This window comes from Sus scrofa, chromosome 10 (genome assembly GCF_054392235.1).
Source record: "Sus scrofa isolate SSC_HxYL_T2T_F1_AM1 chromosome 10, Sscrofa_HxYL_maternal_Yorkshire_Landrace_v2.0, whole genome shotgun sequence".
Taxonomy (NCBI): Eukaryota; Metazoa; Chordata; class Mammalia; order Artiodactyla; family Suidae; genus Sus; species Sus scrofa.
Genome location: NC_139392.1, coordinates 14584875 through 14605766, shown reverse-complemented (window position 1 = coordinate 14605766; position 20892 = coordinate 14584875). Strand labels below are relative to the sequence as shown.

Below are 20892 nucleotides of genomic sequence, written 5' to 3'. Positions count from 1 at the left end.
CATTTGAAGGTACAGCTTCTTAAATCCATTAAATCCATCCATGAGGTTCATTCCCTTTTGCTCTGCAGGAGTGGAAAGAGGCACAATTGTTTATTTATTTATTTTGTCTTTCTGTCTTTTCTAGGGCCGCTCCCGCGGCATATGGAGGTTCCCAGGCTAGGGGTCAAATCGGAGCTGTAGCCACCGGCCTACGCCAGAGCCACAGCAACGTGGGATCCAAGCCACATCTTCGACCTACACCACAGCTCAGGGCACCACCAGATCCTTAACCCACTGAGCGAGGCCCAGGATTGAACCCGCAACCTCATGGTTCCTAATCAGATTCGTTAACCACTGAGCCATGACGGGAACTCCAAGGGGCACAATTATTGACCTGGGTTTTCTTACCCTCGGGGAGGAAGCAGCAGTCAGGCCCTCTGAGCTATGGCATAGAAAAGAGTTTCCCTTTCCAATCCCTAGTTCGGCTTCTTTAAATTAACCACCGCACGCAATAGCAGGAGGCACAGGGTACATCTTTTTCTTTAGTAACTGACCCGAACATCCTCTGTCTGGTCCTTGGTGAGAGGACAGGAGGAAGAGTGGCGAGCGACTGAAATGTGCATCAGCCTCATTCTCCCCTCCGCCCCTTTGCCAGCTGGTACCAGGGAGGCTGGGGGACATCGTGCCTTTGCAGGAGGGGCCTCGGACCTCTCGTTGGCTTCTGGTCCTCATCTGTTCCTTGGGCCCTCACTGGCCCTCACCGAGGTGTCTTGTCATGCTGTGTCTTTGGGTCTTGCCTTCTTCTCTGGCTGTATCTGAGTTCCATTTTCTGGCATGGGGGCAGCCCAGGCTCAGTTCTCTGGGCGTGGCCAGTGTTAGGCGCCCCCTCCCCCGCCGTCACCACCATCACTGTCATCTATAACTGGATGCCCTCGTCTACAGGTCCCTCATCCCACACTGGGAGCACTCAGCAGGCAGCATGTTTCTTAATTGTCATCTGGGTGCCATGGCTCGCACTCAAGGGCCGTAGGTACTATTTAGATCTCTCCCCCCGTCTCACAGGTCCCCCTCGAGAAAACAGGGCCAGATCCCCATGTTTCTCTCCTGAGTCTGCTCCCCTTTGCCACCAGCCATCCCGTGAGGCCCGCGCCTCCCGTGGTGCTGGGAAGGAAAAAGCACAAGCATCATTCTGCCTTTACATCGCCAAGCCCGTCTGGGTTATTACGGAATGAGACGGTCTGTCCTTCTGTGACAGTCCACCAGTACCTTCCGCTGAATGTTGCATTAAAAGAACTCAAAACATAAACGTGAAAAAACAAAATCGTTTTATGTTGCTTCGACTAAAATCAAAAAGGGATTCGTGCTCCCAGGGAGCGTATTCCTCTAGCCTCTTCTATGGGTTTTCTCTGCTTCAGACAAAACAGACTTTGCTTTTCTATCACTAGAGTCATGTATTCAGTTTTCGTTAAAATAAAACACATATAGTTCTTGTCGGAAACCAAAACAATCCTGTGGTGAGCATTTCTGATGCGAGGAGCAAGCGTCTGCTGGAGCTCGTCAGCTCTTCCGCAGGAGGTGGAGGAGTCGGTCTGCATATTCCCCCTATGATGACACCCTACAGGGATCCTACGTCTCATTCCCAGATGAGACCCCTTGATGGGATCCACGGGAAACTGGAGTCCTGGCCAAAGTCACAGACCCACAAAGGAGCGGGTCTTAGGAACGTTAACTAATGTGGAGCTGCACTTCTCAAAGAGAAGTTAAGCTTCCGATCGATGGGTTTTATTAATTTCTGCCTCTTGGCCTCGTAGGTTGGAGAGCAGAATAAAATAGCCTAAAATGCAGTTTCATTCTTGACATGTTGCAAAGGCTCACCAGTTGTTCCCTTTGGGGTGTTGGACCTGCCAGTAAGGGATTATCACAGACCAGTGTTCTTTTTTTATTTATAGAGCCCACAAGTGAAATTTTATTGGAACACAGACAATGACCATAATTTCTTTGTGTATTGTCTATTGCTGCTCTCAACCTGTAACAGCAAAGCTGACTAGTCGCTGCAGAGGCCATCGCCTTCACAATACTAAAATATTTGTTATCTGGCTTTTTACAGAAAGTTTGCCAACCCCTAACCTAGACAACTCCTTCATATCTTCCTCCGAGATTTTTATTTTCTTTCTTTTTAGCTGAGGTATAACATACCATACGCAAAGCATACAGCGCAATAAATTTTACTATATATTCCTTATTATTTTGAAACAAATCCCAGACATATTGTCTTATCCATAAATACTCCATTCTGTGGCTGTAAAAGATACTGTTATTCAAGGTAAAATGCTTCACAATAGTCTCTTCGGATCATCAGCAATTAAATTCTTTAATATCAAATATCTAGTCAGGGCTCTAACTTTAATGGTTATCTCAAAAACCTTTTTTGTCTGTTCAAATTAAGCTTCCAGTCAAGGTTCATGCTTCACATTTGGTTGCTGTGTCTCTTGGGCCTCTTAATTGTCTATGGTATTACTTTTTTTTTTTTTTTGTCTTCTGTCTTCTGTCCTTTTAGGGTCGCAGCCGAGGCATATGAAGGTTCCCAGGCTAGGGGTCGAATCGGAGCTGCAGCTGCCAGCCTACACTACAGCCACAGCAATGTGGGGTCACAGCGGCATCTGACCTACATCACAGCTCACGGCAACGCCAGATCCTTAACCCACTGAGCGAGGCCAGGGACCGAACCCCAGTCCTCATGGGTACGAGTCAGGTTTGTAACCCTCTGAGCTATAGCAGGAACTCCTCTAATGACCTTATTTAATGTTTGATTACATTTAAAATACTCTGTGTTTAAATACAGGCACATTCAGGGGTCCTGGGAGTTAGGAATACAACCTAGGAATTTGTGGGGGCACAATTTAGCCCATCACATTCACTTAATTCTGCAATTTGGACCTTTGGTCTGACTTAATCCTGCTGCTCTCCAGCTTGTTCCCCACTGCTGGCTCTCCTTTCAGCACTGACAGCGCGCCCTCCAGCAGGTCTGCTCCAAGATAACGGTGACAAAGTTGCTCACTTCCATTTCTGGATATACTTTCATTCTGTCCCCGGAGTGCCAGCCCATGCTGCTAGTTCTCAACGCAGCGCCCAGGGAAATCTGTGCCTGGCACCTCTTTTTTGGAACTATAACCTCCAAAACTGTTAAGCACTCTTGAAATTCAGATCCACAGAGCCTCAAAGGACTCTCTGTTCCTTTTGCTCTTTCTCTGAGATCCTCAACTGCTCCTCCTAGATTCCGCAACACAAAAGCCTTATCAATTCAGTCAATTGACTTACTCCTCAGTTGATTCCGCTCCTTGCTCTTAAAGGGCCAGCAGCAGCAACATCAGAAGACAGAGATTCCCACCATTATTCCTCCCCTTAGAACTCTGCCTCCTGTGCTTCATCTCTTAGGGATTTTGAGCACCTGAATTCACACCAAAGTTACCTTGTATCATTAACATTTCTCCAGGAGTTCCCATCGTGGCCCAGTGGTTAACAAATCCAACTAGGAACCAAGAGGTTGCGGGTTTGATCCCTGGCCTTGCTCAGTGGGTTAAGGATCTGGCATTGCTGTGAGCTGTGGTGTAGGTTACAGACACAGCTCGGATCCCGCGTTGCTATGGCTGTGGTGTAGGCTGGTGGCTACAGCTCCGATTCGACCCCTAGCCTGGGAACCTCCATATGCTGCAGGAGCGACCCTAGAAAAAGCAAAAAGACAAAAAATAAAATAAAATAACATTTCTCCATAATTTGTTTTCTTCTACAAACACAATGAGCTAAATAGGAAGGCTTAGGATCAACCTGAAAGGAGAATAGTTTGGGGAAAAAAGGAGGAGCCGGGGGGAGAAGAGATTTAAAGAGCTAGAAACTCCAAATCTTTAAAAAAAATTCTGTACCAACAAATTATAATTTTAAAATTATTTTCTAGCATATTTGACCCCCATAATCTACTTTCGTGACAGTCAGATTGAGCAGGGAAATGCTGCCTCTTTTCAACTCATTCAGAGCAAGATCCAAAGTTCTTAAATACCTCTCAACACTCTGTGATCTGAACCCGTGACCTCTTTTTTTAATAGAGATTTTGTTTTATTTTTTAAATTGAAGTACAGTTGATTTACAATATTATATTCATTTCAGGTGTGCAATAGTGATTCAGTTGTTTTATAGATTATGCTCCATTTAAAGCTGTTATCCAACATTGACTGTATTCACTTGACTGTATGGTGTATCCTTGTAGCTTATTTATATTATACTGAGTTGTTTACTCCTCTTAATCCCTTATCCCTATTTTGCCCTCCCCACTGATGACCACTAATTTATTCTCTATACATCCATTTTTGTTATATTATTTCCATTCACTTATTTCATTTTTTAGATTATATATGTATTTGATAATATAAAGTATTTGTCTTTCTCTGTCTGACTTATTTCACGAAGCATAATCCCTTCCAGTTCTATCCAAGTTGTTGCAAATGGCAAAGTTTCATTCTTTTTTATGGCCAAGTAGTATTCCAAATATACCACATCTTCTTTATCCATTCATAGGTTCTTGAACATGCAGGTTGCTTTCGTATCCTGGATTTTGTAAACAGCGCTGCTGTGAATATTGAGATGCATACATGCATCTTTTCAAGGTAGGGTTTCTGTTGTCTTCAGATACATACCCAGGAGTGAAATCACTAATTTTGGGGGGGAACCTCTATGCTGTTTTCTATAATGGCTGCACCAGTTTACATTCCCACCAACAATGTAGGAGGGTTCCCTTTTCTCCTGGCCAACATTTGGTTTTTTGTGGTTTTTGATGATGACCATTCTAACAGGTGTGGAGCAATATCCTATTGAGGTTTTGATTTTCATTTTTCTGATGATTAGCAATGTTGAGGGCCTTTTCTTGTGCCTGTTGGCCATCTGTATGTCTTCTTTGGGAAAATGGCTGTTCGGGTCTTATGTCGATTTTTTTTAATTGGGTTGTTTGCTTTTTGATGTTGAGTTCTATGAGCTTTTTTATATATTTTGGACATTAACCCCTTATCGAACATATCATTTGGAAATATTCTCTGTCATTTATTAGGTTGTTGTTTCTGTTGTGTTTTCCTCTGCTCTGCAAAAGTTTTAAGTTCAAAGAGGTCCCAGTTGCTTATTTTTGCTTTTGTTTCTTTTGTCTTGGGAGACAGATCCATTAAAAAGATTGCTGCCATTTATGTCAGAAAGTTCTGCCCAGCTTCTTTTATAAAAGTTTTATGACTTCAGCACTTACATTTAGGTCTTTAATACATTTTGAGCTTATTTCTGTAAGTGATGTGAGAAAAATGTTCTAATCTCATTCTTTCATGTGTAGCTGTTCAGTTTTTCCAGCATCATTTATTGAAGAAACTGTCTCTTCCCCATTGTATATTTGTGCCTCCTTTACTGTAGATGAATTGACCCTACGTGGGTGGGTGGGCTTATTTCTGGGCTCTGTATTCTGCTCCAGTGATCTCTATGTCTGTTTTTGTGTCAGTCTTGATGACTGTAGTTTTGTAGTACTGGTTTTGTTTTCTCACAGTTGCTTTGGCTGTTTGGAGTCTTTTGTGGTCTCGTACGAAGTGTAGGATGATTTGCTCTAATTCTATGAAAATGTCATGGATTTGCTGTCCATGACAGGGTTGTATGGAAATTTTATCAATATTGGAGTTCCTGTCGTGGCGCAGTGGTTAACGAATCCGACTAGGAACCATGAGGTTGCGGGTTCGGTCCCTGCCCTTGCTCAGTGGGTTAACGATCCGGCGTTGCCGTGAGCTGTGGTGTAGGTTGCAGACGCGGCTCGGATCCCACGTTGCTGTGGCTCTGGCAAGTAGGCTGGTGGCTACAGCTCCGATTCAACCCCTAGCCTGGGAACCTCCATATGCCACGGGAGCAGCCCAAGAAATAGCAACAACAACAACAACAAAAGACAAAAAGACAAAAAAAAAAAAAAAAAAGAAATTTTATCAATATTAATTATTCCAACTCATGAACACAGTATATCTTTCCATTTATTTGTGTCATCTTCAATTTGCTTTATCCATGTGTTATAATTTCCAGAGTCTAGATCATTAACCTTGTTGGTCAAGTTTATTCCTAGGTATTTAACTCTCCTCGATATGATTTTAAATAGGACTGTTTTCTTGCTTTATCTTTCTGGTAGTTCGTTATTAGTGTACAGTAAAGCAAGGTTTCTGTATTTTAATTTTGTATCCTGCAATTTTACTGATTTCATTTATTGGTTTTCATAGTCTTTTGGTGAAGACTTGGGTAGGGGGTCTTCACATCATCTGCAAGTAGTGAGTTTTATGTCTTCCTTTCCCATGTGGGTTTTTTTTTTTTTTTTTTTTTTTCTCGTCTGATTGCTGTGACTAAGACTTCCAATACCATGTTAAGTAGAAATGCTAAGAGTGGATATGCTTGTCTTGTTCCTGATTTTAGAGGAAAAGCTTTCAGCTTTTCATTGTTGAGTATGATGTTACTTGTGGATTTGTCATAAATGACATTCACTATGATGAGATATGTTCTCTCTATACCAATTTTGATGAAAGTTTTCTATTATGAATCAGTGTTGAATTTTGTCAGATGCTTTTCCTGTGTCTATCGAGATTATTATTGTGATTTTTATCCTTCCTTTTGCCAATGTGTTATATCACAGGGATTGATCAGTGGATATTAGGCCATCTTTTCATCCCTGGAATAAACCAATTGATCATTGTGTATGGTCCTGTTTATATATTATTGATATATAAGATTTGGTATGCTAATATTTAGTTGAGGATTTTTCCATTTATATTCATCAGCGATATTGGCCTATAGTTTTCTCTTACTTTTTTTTTTTGTAAGGTCTTTGGGTTTTGTATTAGGGTAATGATGGCCTTATGGAATTGATTTGGGAGTGCTTCCTTCTCTTCAATTTTCTGAAATAGTTTGAAGAGGATAGGTATTAGCTCTTCTTTATATGTTTGGTAGAATTCCCTTGTGAAGCCAACTGTCCCAGACTTTTATTTGCTAATTCAATTTTACTTCTAGTGATTAGTCTGTTCAGATTGTGTATTTCTTCCTCATTCAGTCTTGGAAGATTAACCCATGGCCTCTTTGTCTTCATCTCCTCTCACTTTTAATGGTACTGCCAAACCTGCTGCTTCCCCTCCTTGCTGCTGCTTATATGCCAAGAAGGGTTCTACCTTCAGGCTTTGGAATTAGTTTTCTCTGCCTAGAATGTTTTTCCCTTGATACCAACATAATTTTTGCCATTAGTTCCTTCAGATCTATGCTAAAACCTTGCCTTACCAGAGATGTCTTCACTGACCACTCTATAAAAAATAGTAACATGCCACCCACCTCAAACTCCAGGCTCCTGGCCTCATTCCTCTGCTTATTTTTTTGTCCACTGCAGTTATCACCACCTGACATATTTACATGTTTATGTGCTTATTTTCTATCTATCTCCATCAGAATATAAAAGCCAGGAATGTTGTTCACTCTCTTTCCCCTGTTCCTAGAACAGGACCTGACCCCCTGTAGGCACTACAGTCTTTCAGAAGCTACCTTTATGGATTGGCCATCATGGCTGGACTGTCCAAGATGCATAAAATGCATTTTCTCTTTACATCATACTGAGACTTGGAGAGAGAACTATTTTTATTTTAAGAGAGAAGTAAACAATTAGACCAGAGGCAAGTTACATATACTTTAAGTGACTTAGTAATTTAATAATACGTATCCACATTTTAAACTGCAAGAGAAGAGATAGACGGGACATATTAAGAAAGCTGAAAGACAGTCTTCTAAAGGAACGAATCAAGAGTAAATTTATTAGGAGGTCCCGTCGTGGCGCAGTGGAAACAAATCCAACTAGAAACCATGAGGTTGCAGGTTCGATCCTTAGCCTCACTCAGTGGATTAAGGATCCGGCATTGCTGTGAGCTGTTGTGTAGGTCGCAGACGAGGCATAGGCCAGCAGCTGTACCTCCCATTAGACCCCTGGTCTGGGAACCTCCATATGCCGTTGGTGCGGCCCTACAAGAAAAAAGAGTAAATATATTAAATGGATTGTAGAAAATTTGATATGGCAAAGTTGGAATATCTGTGAAAAGCTAAAAGAGGAAGAGTAGACAAGGATTCATTTGCCGATTAGATATCACCTTCCTTTCCCTTGATTTACTTCATAATATTATTTCATGTCGAGAAAGTAAAGCAGAACAATGTATAACACTCTGACCATCTAAAGGCTTATAATAGAAATTCTAACTTAAAAAGAATCTTTAAGATGATTATTTTTTAATTTGAGTATTAATTAATATATCTATGAATAGACTTTTTCATTGGAATATTAGAACTTTCCAAATGAAGTAATTTATATTATTATGTCTTTTTAAAAAATCTATGTCTATATCTATATCTAGCTTGTATCACAGCTTAATAGTTTATTTGTGTATTTATTTATTTTTGTCTTTAGTCTTTTTAGGGCCGCACCCACGGCATATGGAGGTTCCCAGGCTAGGAGGTGGAACCAGAGGTACAGCTGCCGGCCTACACCACAGCCACAGCAATTCAGGATCTGAGCCGAGTCTGCAACCTATACCATAGCTCACAGCACTCCGGGATCCTTAACCCACTGAGCAAGGCCAGGGATTGAACCTGCAACCTCATGGATCCTAGTTGGGTTAGTTAACCACTAAGCCATGACGGGAGCACCCCAGTTTTTATCTTTTATTGTTTTGATAACAGCCATCTTAAAAGGGGCGAGGGGATCCTCTCATCGTGGTTCTGACTTGCACGCACTTCCTTGATGAGCACCCTTTCAGATACTTGTTGACCATTTATAAGTCTTCTTTAGAAAAATGTCTCTTCAGATCCTTTTTTAGTCAGGTTTTCTTTTGTTCTTTTCTTTTTCTTTTTTTTCTTTTTTCTTTTTCTTTTTTTTTTTTTTTTTTTTTGTCGATGAGTGATATGAACTGCTTATATAGTTTGGATATTAACCCTTTATTGGATATATGGTTTGCAAATATAGTCTCCCAATCCTTAGGTTGTCTCTTCATTTTGATTGTTTATTCTGCTGTACAGAGCTTTTTAGTTTGATATCATCCCACTTGTTTATTTTTGCTTTTGTTTCCTGGGCTTTTGGTGTCATATTTTTTTTAAAAAATTTATTACCAAGGCCAATGTCAAGAAACTTTTCCCCTATATTTTCTTCTAGGAGTTTTATGGTTTCAGATTTTACCTTTAATCTTTAATCCGTCATGAGTTATTTGTTTGTGAGTTTTATAAGATAGGGGTCTGATTTCATTCTTTTGCCTGTGACTATCTGGTTTTCCCAGCAGGATTTATTGAAGAGCATATATTTTTCCCTGTTGAATATTCTTGGCACTCTCAAACAATAGAGAATTTTTCAGTGGTAAGAAAGAAATAAACCCTCAAGCCATGAAGAGACATGAAAGAAACTTATGTAACTAAGTGCAAGAAGCCAATCTGAAAAGGCTACATACTCTATGAGTCTAAATATACAACATTTTGTAAAAGGCAAAACTATGGAGACAGTAGAAAGGTAAGTGGTTACCAGCAGTTAGAGAGGAGGCGTGATAAGTAGGTGGAGCTGTGAAACTGCTCCATGGGAAACTCTAATAGTGGATACATGCCATTATAAATTTTTTAAATTTATTTTTTATTAAAGTATAGCTTTATTCACAACATTGTGCTAATTTCTTCTGTACAGCAAAGGGACCCAATCAAACATACTATATACATTCCTTTTCTTATATTATCTTCCATCATGGTCTATCCCAAGAGATTGGATATAGTTCCCTGTGCTGCACTGTAAAACCTCATTGCCCATCCTTGCTAAATGCAATAGTTTTTATCCACTGACACTAAACTCGTGGTCCATTGATCCATCCCACTCCCTCTTCCCTGCCACTTGGCAACCAAAAGTCTGTTTTCCACGTCTGTGAGACAATTTCCATTTTATAGGTAGGTTCATTTGCACCGTATTTTAGATTCCACATATAGGTGATATCATATGGTATTTGTCTTTCTCTTTCTGACTGAATTCCCTTAGTATGAGACTCTCAGTATTATTTCATTCTTTTTTATGGCTGAGTAATATTCCACATCTTCTTAATCCATTCATCTGATTTTGGATATTTAGGTTGTTTCCATGTATTGGTTATTGTGACTAGTGCTGCAATGAACATATGGGTGCATGTATGTTTTTGAATTATAGTCTTGTGCAGATATATATATGCCCAGGAGTAGAATTGCTGGATTATAAATTTGTTCAAATTCGTGAATGTATAGCATCAAGAGTGAACTCTGAGGTAAACTAGGGACTCTGGTAGATAGTGATGTGTCAGCACAGGTTCATCAGTTATACCAAATGTACCGCTCTGTCCAACTCTGTTGCTGATGGAGGGACTATGTATGTGTGAGGACAGGAGGTATCTGGGAAAGCTCTGTCCTTCTGCTCAGTATTATGTGAACCTAAAACTGGTCTAAAAATAAAGCCTGTTAAAAACTGTTTAATAAAAAATAAAACTACAAAAACAGTTTGGGGCCACATGTAGTTAATTTTCAACTCTGCATGTATTAACTTTATTGACAAAACGGGGTGTCATAGAAGTGCATACATATATATATTTGTTTATTTATTTATTTTGTCTTTCTAGGGCTGAACCCATGGCATATGGAAGTTCCCAGGCTAGGAGTCTAATCAGAGCTGTTGCTTCCGGCCTACACCAGAGCCACAGAAATGCCAGATCCGAGCCACATCTGCAACCTACACCACATGGCTGACAGCAACACCAGATCCTCAACCCACTGAGCAAGGCCAGGGATCGAACCTGCAACCTCATGGTTCCTAGTCAGATTCATTAACCACTGAGCCACGACAGGAACTCCCATGTGTTTATTTATATAGTGTTATTCTTGTTATCACATGGAGTATTTCTGGTTCAGAAGGTACTGCTAAAAATTTACTTTCTTCAATTTTATTTAACAACCATTAGTAAAGTTCTCAGATTATTTTATAAGATGTTCTTAATCCAAAGAAGCCAAATCATTTTTTAAATTTTAATTATTTTGGCCACACCCATAGCATGAGGCAGTTCCCAAGCCAGATCGAACCCGAGCCACAGCAGTGACAATGCCACCTCCTTAAGCGGCTGCACCACAAAGGGATTCTGAAATCAAATCATTCTTAATTTTTTACCACTGAAAGTATAAAGTGTGTTTAGAAAGATGACAGCTAAAGAATCCCAATACTAACATAAAATACAGAAAGACTTCAAGGTTTTGAGGAATACTGTATTCTGAGGTTGATCTTTGAGAGATTCAGTTGACGTCCTGACTAGTCGTTCTTGAGTCTTTGCCAGGTACTGTGCTCTAGTCTTTGCCAGGATGTCACGGTCTAGTGATCCATGTACGGGTAATATCTAGTCAGCAGTCTACGTTGTGGTTGGAGAATGGACCTGGTGCTATGAGATCCCAAGGGAGGGATCCGGAGGCTCAGGAGGTGCTGCAGGAGTAAATAAGACGGCTTTCAGGAGAAAGTGACACGTCAGCGGAGTCTCTAAGGAGGAAGTCTTTCTGATCAGAATAAACAGTATTTGTCCAAGTACAAAGTATGAAGCATCATGCTATGTGTGATTAAAGAACTTCAGGTTGATGCTTTTAAATCATAAAATCCAGATCTGAGGCTGAGAGGTGGAAAGTAGGTGAGCGGTAGAAGGCCTTGTGTGCTGTGTACAAACTCTTCACTCTGTCCAGGTGCCAACAAGAAGGTCATTGAAGACTTTTCGTTAGACGAGAGTTGTATTTAAACTTGCATTTTGGATGGTCCAGCCTTGTTTTGGTTCTGGGACATTTTTATTTTTATAGCATTTCTGAGGATTTGATATGGAAAGCCAAGGTAGAGATTTTAATGGAAACCTATGTGAAATGCCTAGCATATCTTGCAACAAAAACTCAGTAGATGTGAATTTATTCTTCCTTCCTATTGCTGCCGTAGACTTTGCTAGAAGAAATTTTTATTTAACAATCAATATTTTCCTTATCTCATATGGCTCTCATAGAGTTAGACAGTTAGACATGGCCTGTGTCTAGCTTTAAAAAGATGTGTTGAGAACAGAATACCCTTGTGGTTTTTTTCTTTATGCCCAACAGTAGCACATGAAATTGATTAATCACTCAATCATGTATCATTGATAAGTTCCCATATATTAGCTACCTTGAAATTCGTGATTATATTTGCACATTTCATACTTATTTATTGCATATGCATTTCTTATGCATCTAAAGAACTGCAGAACTGGAAACTTTTAGATTAAATAGTTCTTTGCAGAGAACCTGTGTCTCCATCCTGAGATAACACTGCAGACCTGTTCTCTTGATTGTGTCCCAGGGCTCTTCACCACAGTACAGGCTGCATGAGGAGCCGCTTACCTCCTCCAGGTCATTCCACTGCATTCCCCACACGTGCTCGCACCATCCCAAACAAGAGACACAAGCGCTGTTTTTCAGAACACAGCATGGAAGGACCTGCTCTGCGAGATGGTTCGAAAGGGTCCTTAGGAACATCTCAATTTCCTCTTACCCCTCATTACAGTCATGTTTGCTGCTCTGCTGTTTTGGCAGCCTATCTGTAAAGCTCCTTAGGCTTTGTAGAGACACAAAATCCATGCTTGGCATCTGAAGAGATCTTTTTCTGATTTATAGATCTTACGCAGCAAAGTTTAAAACTCCAGCTAAGTTCCCATGGTCTTGATTACATATCTGCCTAAAAAACAACCAAGGAACTCAACCCCAGAACTCTCGTTTATATTCTCGTTTATATTCCAGAAGATTTGGAGATGTATTTTACTCTATTTATCTTTGGGGCACAGGAGATGTGATAACTAAATACTTGGGCTTTTGTCTCCTTAAATTGTAGATTCGGGTTATGTTTACAAAGGCCAGTCTTCTCTGTGACTCCACTTTGGGGTCAAGGGCCGTAGAACTCTAAAGAGTGAAAACCTGGAAGGAAAATGTGATCGATTTGCATCATTTGCTTTTGTCATCGCATCTGCAAACTCGCGTAGGTGTCCTCTCTTCTGCAGTGTGGTAGACCAAGCATGACAGTGCGATTCAGATTTGGCAAAAGGAACCAGCTCTGTGTGATTATTACTCTCCAATTCGTCTCTGGGTTTCAGAGGCACTATCAGCTATGGAAGATTGGAAGATTCTAACTTTGATCCAGTTTTGCGCTGTGACCTGAAGGTAATTTTAACTCTATGAAAACTGGATAATCTTTCCTAAATAAAACTGATATATAAAAATCCAGACATAACATACTCAATTGAATGTCAGTTATTCATGTTAGAAAACTAATTCCTTGCTTTTAAAGATACACGCTCATATAAAAACACACAATGGCATGTGTGACAGACATAAGATTCTTTTGGGTAGCTGTGTTGCCGCACATGATATGTGTCTTTATTCACACACGCAAAAAATGTATTCACACTCTGCCTTTTCCAGAAATAATAATTTCATAGAACAAAACATATTTATAAGGAAGTGTTTCATTCACGACTTGACATGCTTTCTAGCTTTGCTTCCTCTCTCTCTTCTGCTTTTTTTACATTTTTTTTTAGAAATATAGATGCTGAAGAACGAGAGGAAGCTGTAGTTGACACGTGTTGTTTTGCTTGCCAAGTACTAATTTCTTCTGGGAACTGTTTCCATCTCTGCCTGCCACCAGCAGAGCTATGCTTATGATTCCACCTTTCTTGCCACAGTTGCAGTAGGTACCTTCCCCAAGTTGAGACCCTCTATGAGAAATCAGGAACTGTGAATACAAAACTTTAGCCTCAAACTAAAGTTGTACTGTGGTGAAGAGCCCTGGGACACAATCAAGAGAACAGGTCTGCAGTGTTATCTCAGGATGGAGACACAGTGAAGGAGCTGTAAACCCAGGAACTTTGAGCCTCTATGAACCTCCTTGTGGGTGGAAAACAGCATGGGCTGTTTTTAGAGACAGAACATGTCCAGAAAGGAACTCAGATAAGAACAGGCGTTTTCAATGTCACCAGAGTCCTATGTCCATTTGTCTTCGAGGCCCCAATGCCTCCCTTCCCTTTGGCTCAAGGTCCCTTTTCAAACATTCCTTCATTTATTTGTTTATGTTTATACTTCCCTCAAAGATTATGTGGGAGTTCCTGTTGTGGCTCATGGGTTAAGAACTTGCCATAGTGTCTGTGAAGACGTGGATTTGATCCCTGGCCTCACTCAGTGAGTTAAGGATCTGGTGTTGCTGCAAGCTGCAGCATAGTTTGCAGATGTGGCTCTGGTCTGGCATTGCTGTGTCTGTGGTATAAGTTGGCACCTGCAGCTCTGATTTGACTCCTAGTCTGGGAACTTCCATATGCCACAGGTATGGCCCTAAAAAAAAAAGAAAAAAAAAGATTGTTCTTTGTAATCATAAGTGTCCTAATGAAAGAACTCAAATTTTATTATCATTGCTATCTTATTTGAAACTGTTATTGGAGATTCTTCAAAAAACTGAGAATAGAACTACCATATGATTTAGCAATTCCACTTCTGGGTATTTATCTGAAAGAAATAAAAACACTAACCTGAAATGATATCTGCACCCTCGAGTTCACTGCAGCCTTATTTACACTAGCCCAGGTCTGGAAACAACCTAAGTATTCACTGATGGATGAGTGGGTAGAGAAGGTGGGTGTCTGTAAATACTGGAGTATTATTCAGCTATAAAAAAGAGATCTTACCATTTGCAGCAGCATGGGCAGACCTTGAGGGGATTCTGCAAAGGGAAATAAGTGAGACAGAAAAAGACAAACACCATATCTTCTCTCTTATATGTGGAATCTAAAAAGGCAACAACAAAAACCCAAACTCATGAATTCACAAAACAGATTGGAGGTTGCCAGAGGCAGGAGGTTGGGGTTGGGGGGAGAAACGGTGTGAAGGAAGTCAAAACGTACAGACTTAAGTAAGCCCTGAGGATATAATGAGCAATATATTGACTATAGTTAATAATACTGTATTGTATATTTGGAAGTTGCTAAGAGAGTAGATCTTAAAAGTCCTTGCTACAAGAAAAAAAAAAAAAAAACTTTGCAGCTCTGTGTGATGATGGTTGTTAACTGGGCTTCTTGTGGTGATCATTTTACAATATATACAAATATCAAATCATTGTGTTGTATATCTGAAACTAATGTAATTATACTTCCATTAAAAAAGAGTCAATGACCTCCAGCTGAAGACCACCAGGAAAACAACTGTGACTGAACAAGTCGGGTTTATTACTCTTTTCTTTCTTTTTTTTTTTTTTTTTGGTCTTTTGCCTTTTTAGGGTCACACCTGTGGCATATGGAGGTTCCCAGGCTAGGGGTCTAATCAGAGCTGTAGCTGTCAGCCTACGCCAGAGCCACAGCAACGCAGGATCCAAGCCGTGTCTGCGACCTACACCACAGCTCATGGCAACGCTGGATCCTCAACCCACTGAGTAAGGCCAGGGATCGAACCTGCAACCTCATGGTTCCTAGTCGGATTCGTTAACCACTGCGCCACGACGGGAACTCCAGGTTTATTACTCTTTAGTGAAAGAGAGTGCACACCAGGGGGAAGACAAGGGGTATCTCAGTAACAAAATGTTAGAGATGATCTATTATAGGATTTAGACTTTGGATCCCTTATTAGGTCCTCAGACCTGAAAATGGTGGCACAGTTGCATTTAAGATGGGTTGGGATACATCAGGAACCCAAGTTATCGTCAGAAACAAAAATGTTTTTAGATATTAGTGATAAAGATTAAGAAAAGATTCAGTTCATTCTTTCAGCTTGACAAATGGGTAATATGTCAGCTGACAAAAGAAACCTTTTTTTTTTTAATCTTAAAGAAATTCTGGGAGTTCCCATCATGGCGCAGTGGTTAATGAATCCGACTAGGAACCATGAGGTTGCAGGTTCGATCCTTGCCCTTGCTCAGTGGGTTGAGGATCCGGCGTTGCCGTGAGCTGTGGTGTAGGTCGCAGACATGGCTTGGATCCTGCGTTGCTGTGGCTCTGGCGTAGGCTGACAGCTACAGCTCTGATTAGACCCCTAGCCTGGGAACCTCCATATGCCACGGGAGCGGCCCAAGAAATGGCAAAAAGACAAAAAAAAAAAAAAAAAAAAAAAAAAAGAGAGAGAAAGAAAGAAAGAAAAGAAAAAAAAAGAAATTCTGCAGTTTTTAGAATTAAACTGACTTAATTTTTCTGCATGAAGAATTTTAAAAATGATAATGGTTATAGATACAAGGGGGTGTGATTAAATGCAAGATGAGAATCACTGGTAGAGCTGACTTTTCAGTGTCTGGGGTCTTTGTTCCTAAGCATTGAAGCTAAACCCTCGTAAACATTTTTCAGAGGTCTGTGCTGTGGCCCTTTTAGGAGAAGGGGGGAAATGTAATTAGTAAGATATCATTTCTTCCCTCAAGGGCCTTACAGAAGAGGGAGTCAGCTTCACTCCACATTCTTCCCTTTTTGTCCCTAAAACTGTAGGTCCACAGCCAGATTTTCATAGAAACTCAATGCATGTTCATTATACGCTATTTAATGGTGATGATAACAAACATTTATTGTTCCTATTTCAAGGAACCAAGAAGAATATTGGCAAAATATTTTCCATATATAGAGGATGCCAATTTAGTGAGAGATCCTGAAAGTAGTTATCCCATCAAAAGCATAGATTATTTATGGTATTCATCAAATAAAACCTATCTGTATTGACAGCACTGTGTGTGTGTGATGCTGAGGGTTTGGCAGAGGTATTTAGGCAATGCAAAGAGCTGACTCACTTTCCTGAAAGAGAAATATTGTAAAAGTCAATGTCTTCACCTCAGGAATATCTGAATCCCTGCCATTGGGATTAAGAGCTAAAGTTTTTCATTGAGAACTTTAACAGAAATGAGAAAAAGAGGGGGTTTTTTTTCCTAGGAAAATTAATTTTATTGGGGTATAGTTGACTGAGAAGCTTGTGTTAGTTTCAGGCGCACGCCAAAGTAAATCAGTTAAAATGTATTTTCATAGTACAGAGAGAGTTTTCAATTTCATTAATTTGTCAAGACAAAACTACAATAGTAACAACCCGTGATCTGGGATTTCCTGATAAATAAAATAACTAAAGCTTCAAAGTAAATTGTACATGATTCATTTTAAATATACATTTTGGTTCTTTGGGCTGGTTTGCAACAAATTAGATTTGTCAGAGATACAAATCAAAATTGTAACATTTTGGTTGCTTACAACGTCTTCATAGATCATATGAACAAAAATTTCTCAATATTTTTCTTTTGGAGAACTGCAATTTCAGGTTCAGGGTGTGGATAGCACCGTTTTAAAGGGAATATGGCCTACAGCGGAAGGGCCCAGTCCAGTCTCATCATCCGCATCAGAGCAGACCTGGGAGCCCGTTACTACTCAGGTCCAGAGTATAGATGAAGAAATAATAGCGATGTCTACGTGCCTTTGATTTTTTTTTTTTTTTTTTTTTTTGCTTTAATTATGGTTGGAGTAGGTGAGGTGGCAGCCTTGGAAAGGGGCAGTTATCACTGTGAAGGGTGATCACCGTCACTGAAGGTGACATGCCAAACGTTGCTATATGATGGATGCTGCCATTTCTAAACTCTCTTAGAGCGGGACATGGGAGGGGAGTCTTGCTGTTGGTTCCTCCGTTCTTTTAACATTTACTCATCACCTTTTGGATGTCGAGCACTGGCCTGGCTGTTTGAGATCCAAAGAGGAATGACACGCACGCCTCCCTTCAAGGAACTCATGATGCAAAGGGGAAGACCGACAAAACAAACAAGCCCTTGACAGGTGTAATGAGTGCTGAGGATAAGACTAGGACTTGGAGGAGAAAGACTTTCCCTGGTCAGGTGACAGGGTGAGCAGAGTAGGTCCTTGGAGTAGTTAGTTGATGAATGGAGCTCTCGGATGGTTGGGATGAACCGAAGGAAAGAGAGACGGAGACGGAACAGCGTGAGGAAAGCCAGGGAAGGAAGAAACAACGTGGCAGGTGGAGATCTGTGAGCAGTGTGTGAGGAGCACTTTTGCTTGTTTTCATTTCAAAGAACAGATTATGGGATTGCATGATAATTAAAACTTCCACTGCTCCTGCTCAGTATAGAGAACACATAATGTTGTAGCACAAAGAGTGGATATGTGCCTCTAAGATTTCAAGACAAGAGTCTGGGCCCTAATCAGGGCTGAATTTCCTGGAGGCCATAATCACAGAGGTGACTTTTATCTTTTAGGGTCTGAGATAGTATCACCTTGTAGCTAATCAATAGCTCTAATGCCCAAAAAAAATTTTTTAAGGCAAAACAAACCAAAAAACATCAAAACAAAAATCCTGTGTGTTACTCTGATGGTCGCAGAATAAAGATAAATGGAACTCTAAAATATTCTGGGTATATATACATTTTTACCTGAAAATTTTAGCAGAGCTGCCCCCTTATTTATTAAAGATAAAGCTGAGAAATTGCTCGAAAGGTGCCCTGTCCTCCGACACTCCTCCTGGCTGTAATGCATCCGACTCAGTTCTCAACATGACTAGAATCACACGTTTCTCTTTGAATCTTTTGGTTCCACAAGATGCTGTAATTTTTCTCTTTCTCTGTCTCTACCTCTCTCAACTAGGCAATAAGGCCCTGCTGTCATAGATGCAGAGTAAGTGAATATATGGTGAGCTGGATGCACTTTTAACAATAAAATAATAATTCATATTTTAACTTAAAACCGCAAATATATTGGGGTGACCCCACAACAATAAAACCACTCTAATGATACTGACAGGTGATCCAATTGACTCCTTCAGACTGAGCTGTGATCATCGCTGTGACAGAATACCCAAAAGTAGACCAGGAAAATAAGTGTCTTGCTTCTTGAATTAAATGAAGTTTCAAGTTAGGCTTCTTTGTAGTTCTTTCTGTTCAGAAAAAAAAGAGAGAAGGAAAACTTTCTTAAAAACTTTTTCTAAAGGTATTTTAAACTCACTTTTCACACTAAGAAAAAAATTATAATCCTGGAACCAATATGTGGCTCTCTTCAAAAGAATGGAAATTTTCCAGGGCCTTCCCCCCCAAATAGATGCTCAAATGGGAAACATGAGCATGCCTGGAGGTAGTTGACAGAATGTGGGTACCAGGAGTTCGATGTTGGTCAGGTGTCACTGTATACCTGCTTGAAAAACTGAGTGTCCCCTTTTTTAAAGGTAAGACCACGCTTCAAGTTTACTCAGGCTGTAGGTTGGACATAAGGCACAACACTGCAACATCTGTACGCACGCGTTTCCTCTCCTCCCTTCTCTCAGAGCTTCCTTTGAAATCTAGGTGAATCCATATTCTCAGATGCAAGTGGAAAGAAACAGTCATAAAAGGAACAAAGTCAGATTCAGCACTTGAAATTATTTTTAAAATGCATGCATATTGAAACCCATGATGCGTGTGTGTTCATAACTTTTAGGACATCATTGTCAGGTATGAGAATCAAGTTTATTTTGAAGTTAATTTTCAGCTATTCTACTTCAAGCAGCTAGAATGATTTGGCCATTGTTAATATCACCTAGAGGCCGGATCTCAAGTGGGTAGGCTACTCTCCAAGACAGGTAGAAATGGAATCTCAGTTCCCCCCAAGTTTCATTCATGCTGCACTGATGCCGCTTACTAAGTACATGTAACCATTTGCGTACTACTTTTTGCTATTTTTCTGGAGAAGTGAATTTATGCTGAGAGCCAAATTCAAACAGAAGTGAATGTCTCAGGCAAACCAGATGCTCTTCCTGAATTTCCCATTTCTGCTCATATTTTCAGCATTCTATTCATCCTTGATGCTGCTCGATTGGAAACCTTTAGTGAGTCCTCTTAGACCTAGAACAAGTCTTAATTTTGTTCTGATCATGCACTGAACTAGTTCAGACCTTATCCTTTCAATCCTGGGTCACAACCGGTAGCAGCGCTGGCCACACTGCTCTCTTTTGCCTGGGCTAAGACTCTGCACACACATTGCCAAAGGAGGGTTGTGGAAAGTTCTCGTGTGAATGAATGCTTGGTGTCTTGAAAATAGCAGAAAGAGAGCTTCCCGTAAGAGATTAGGACGCAGGCTTGAAACCACAGGAGTGTTCAAAAACAAATTTGGGTTGGCTTGAGAGTAGACACAGGGATGGGATGAGGTAACTAGAATGATAGAGTATTGGTTATGCCAGGCTAAGCACTGTGCTTGAAACACAGTAGGTGCTCAATAAACATTCATTCAGTGAACAAGTCAATGAATCACTTTATCTACTACTAATATATTAAATCTTTATACTTAAATATTCCCTATTTAATAATTGACTAGTCTGTACCTTGGCTCATTGGAGAAAAACGATGTAGTCACACTCTGTTTTCAATACTTCATATGTGGCTGATCTTTAATCTGTTATTATAACAATGAGAAACATTCCTGCTAATGTGTGTGCCAGATGTTAACATTTCTTTAAGTGAACATGTATTTAAAAAAGATCATATATATTTGTGGTTTTCTTTTTTTCTTTTTTTTCCAGGGTCAGACATTGTTCAGTGGTTAATAAAGAACTTAACCATAGAAGATCCAGGTAAATAAATCATTTTCCCGTTGATAGAATTATTTTTTTTTCTAGTTTTAGAAATATGTTTTCTCAAGGCTAAGATGACAAGCAAGCATATCTGAAAAATTGTAATTATATTTAACTATGCTTTTCAAATTTATGCAAATTTTGTGGTAGTCAACATATAGTTAACTATATTTTATTTTGTTTACCTAAAAAAAAAAAAAATTAGGACTTCCTTTGTGATACAGCAGATTAAGGATCCGGAATTGTAAC

At 40.1% G+C, this 20892-nt stretch overlaps 1 protein-coding gene across 15 annotated transcripts in view; it reads left to right on the top strand.

Annotated features, from left to right (window-relative positions):
- Nucleotides 1–20892, top strand: part of RGS7 (regulator of G protein signaling 7) — a 373292-nt gene that overhangs the window by 245909 nt on the left and 106491 nt on the right. For 11 of the 15 annotated variants that reach the window (XM_084979240.1, XM_084979235.1, XM_021064377.2 and 8 more), the window contains one exon: nucleotides 20593–20643. The exons of 3 other annotated variants lie outside the window; for them this stretch is intronic. Coding sequence is in view for 10 of the 12 variants with exons in the window: in XM_084979235.1 (XP_084835361.1) it covers nucleotides 20593–20643 (51 nt within the window). In the remaining 2 variants the exon portion in view is untranslated. Of the gene's footprint in view, nucleotides 1–18689; nucleotides 18720–20592; nucleotides 20644–20892 lie in introns of all 15 variants that reach the window. One more of the 15 variants, XM_084979238.1, reaches the window with a different exon arrangement.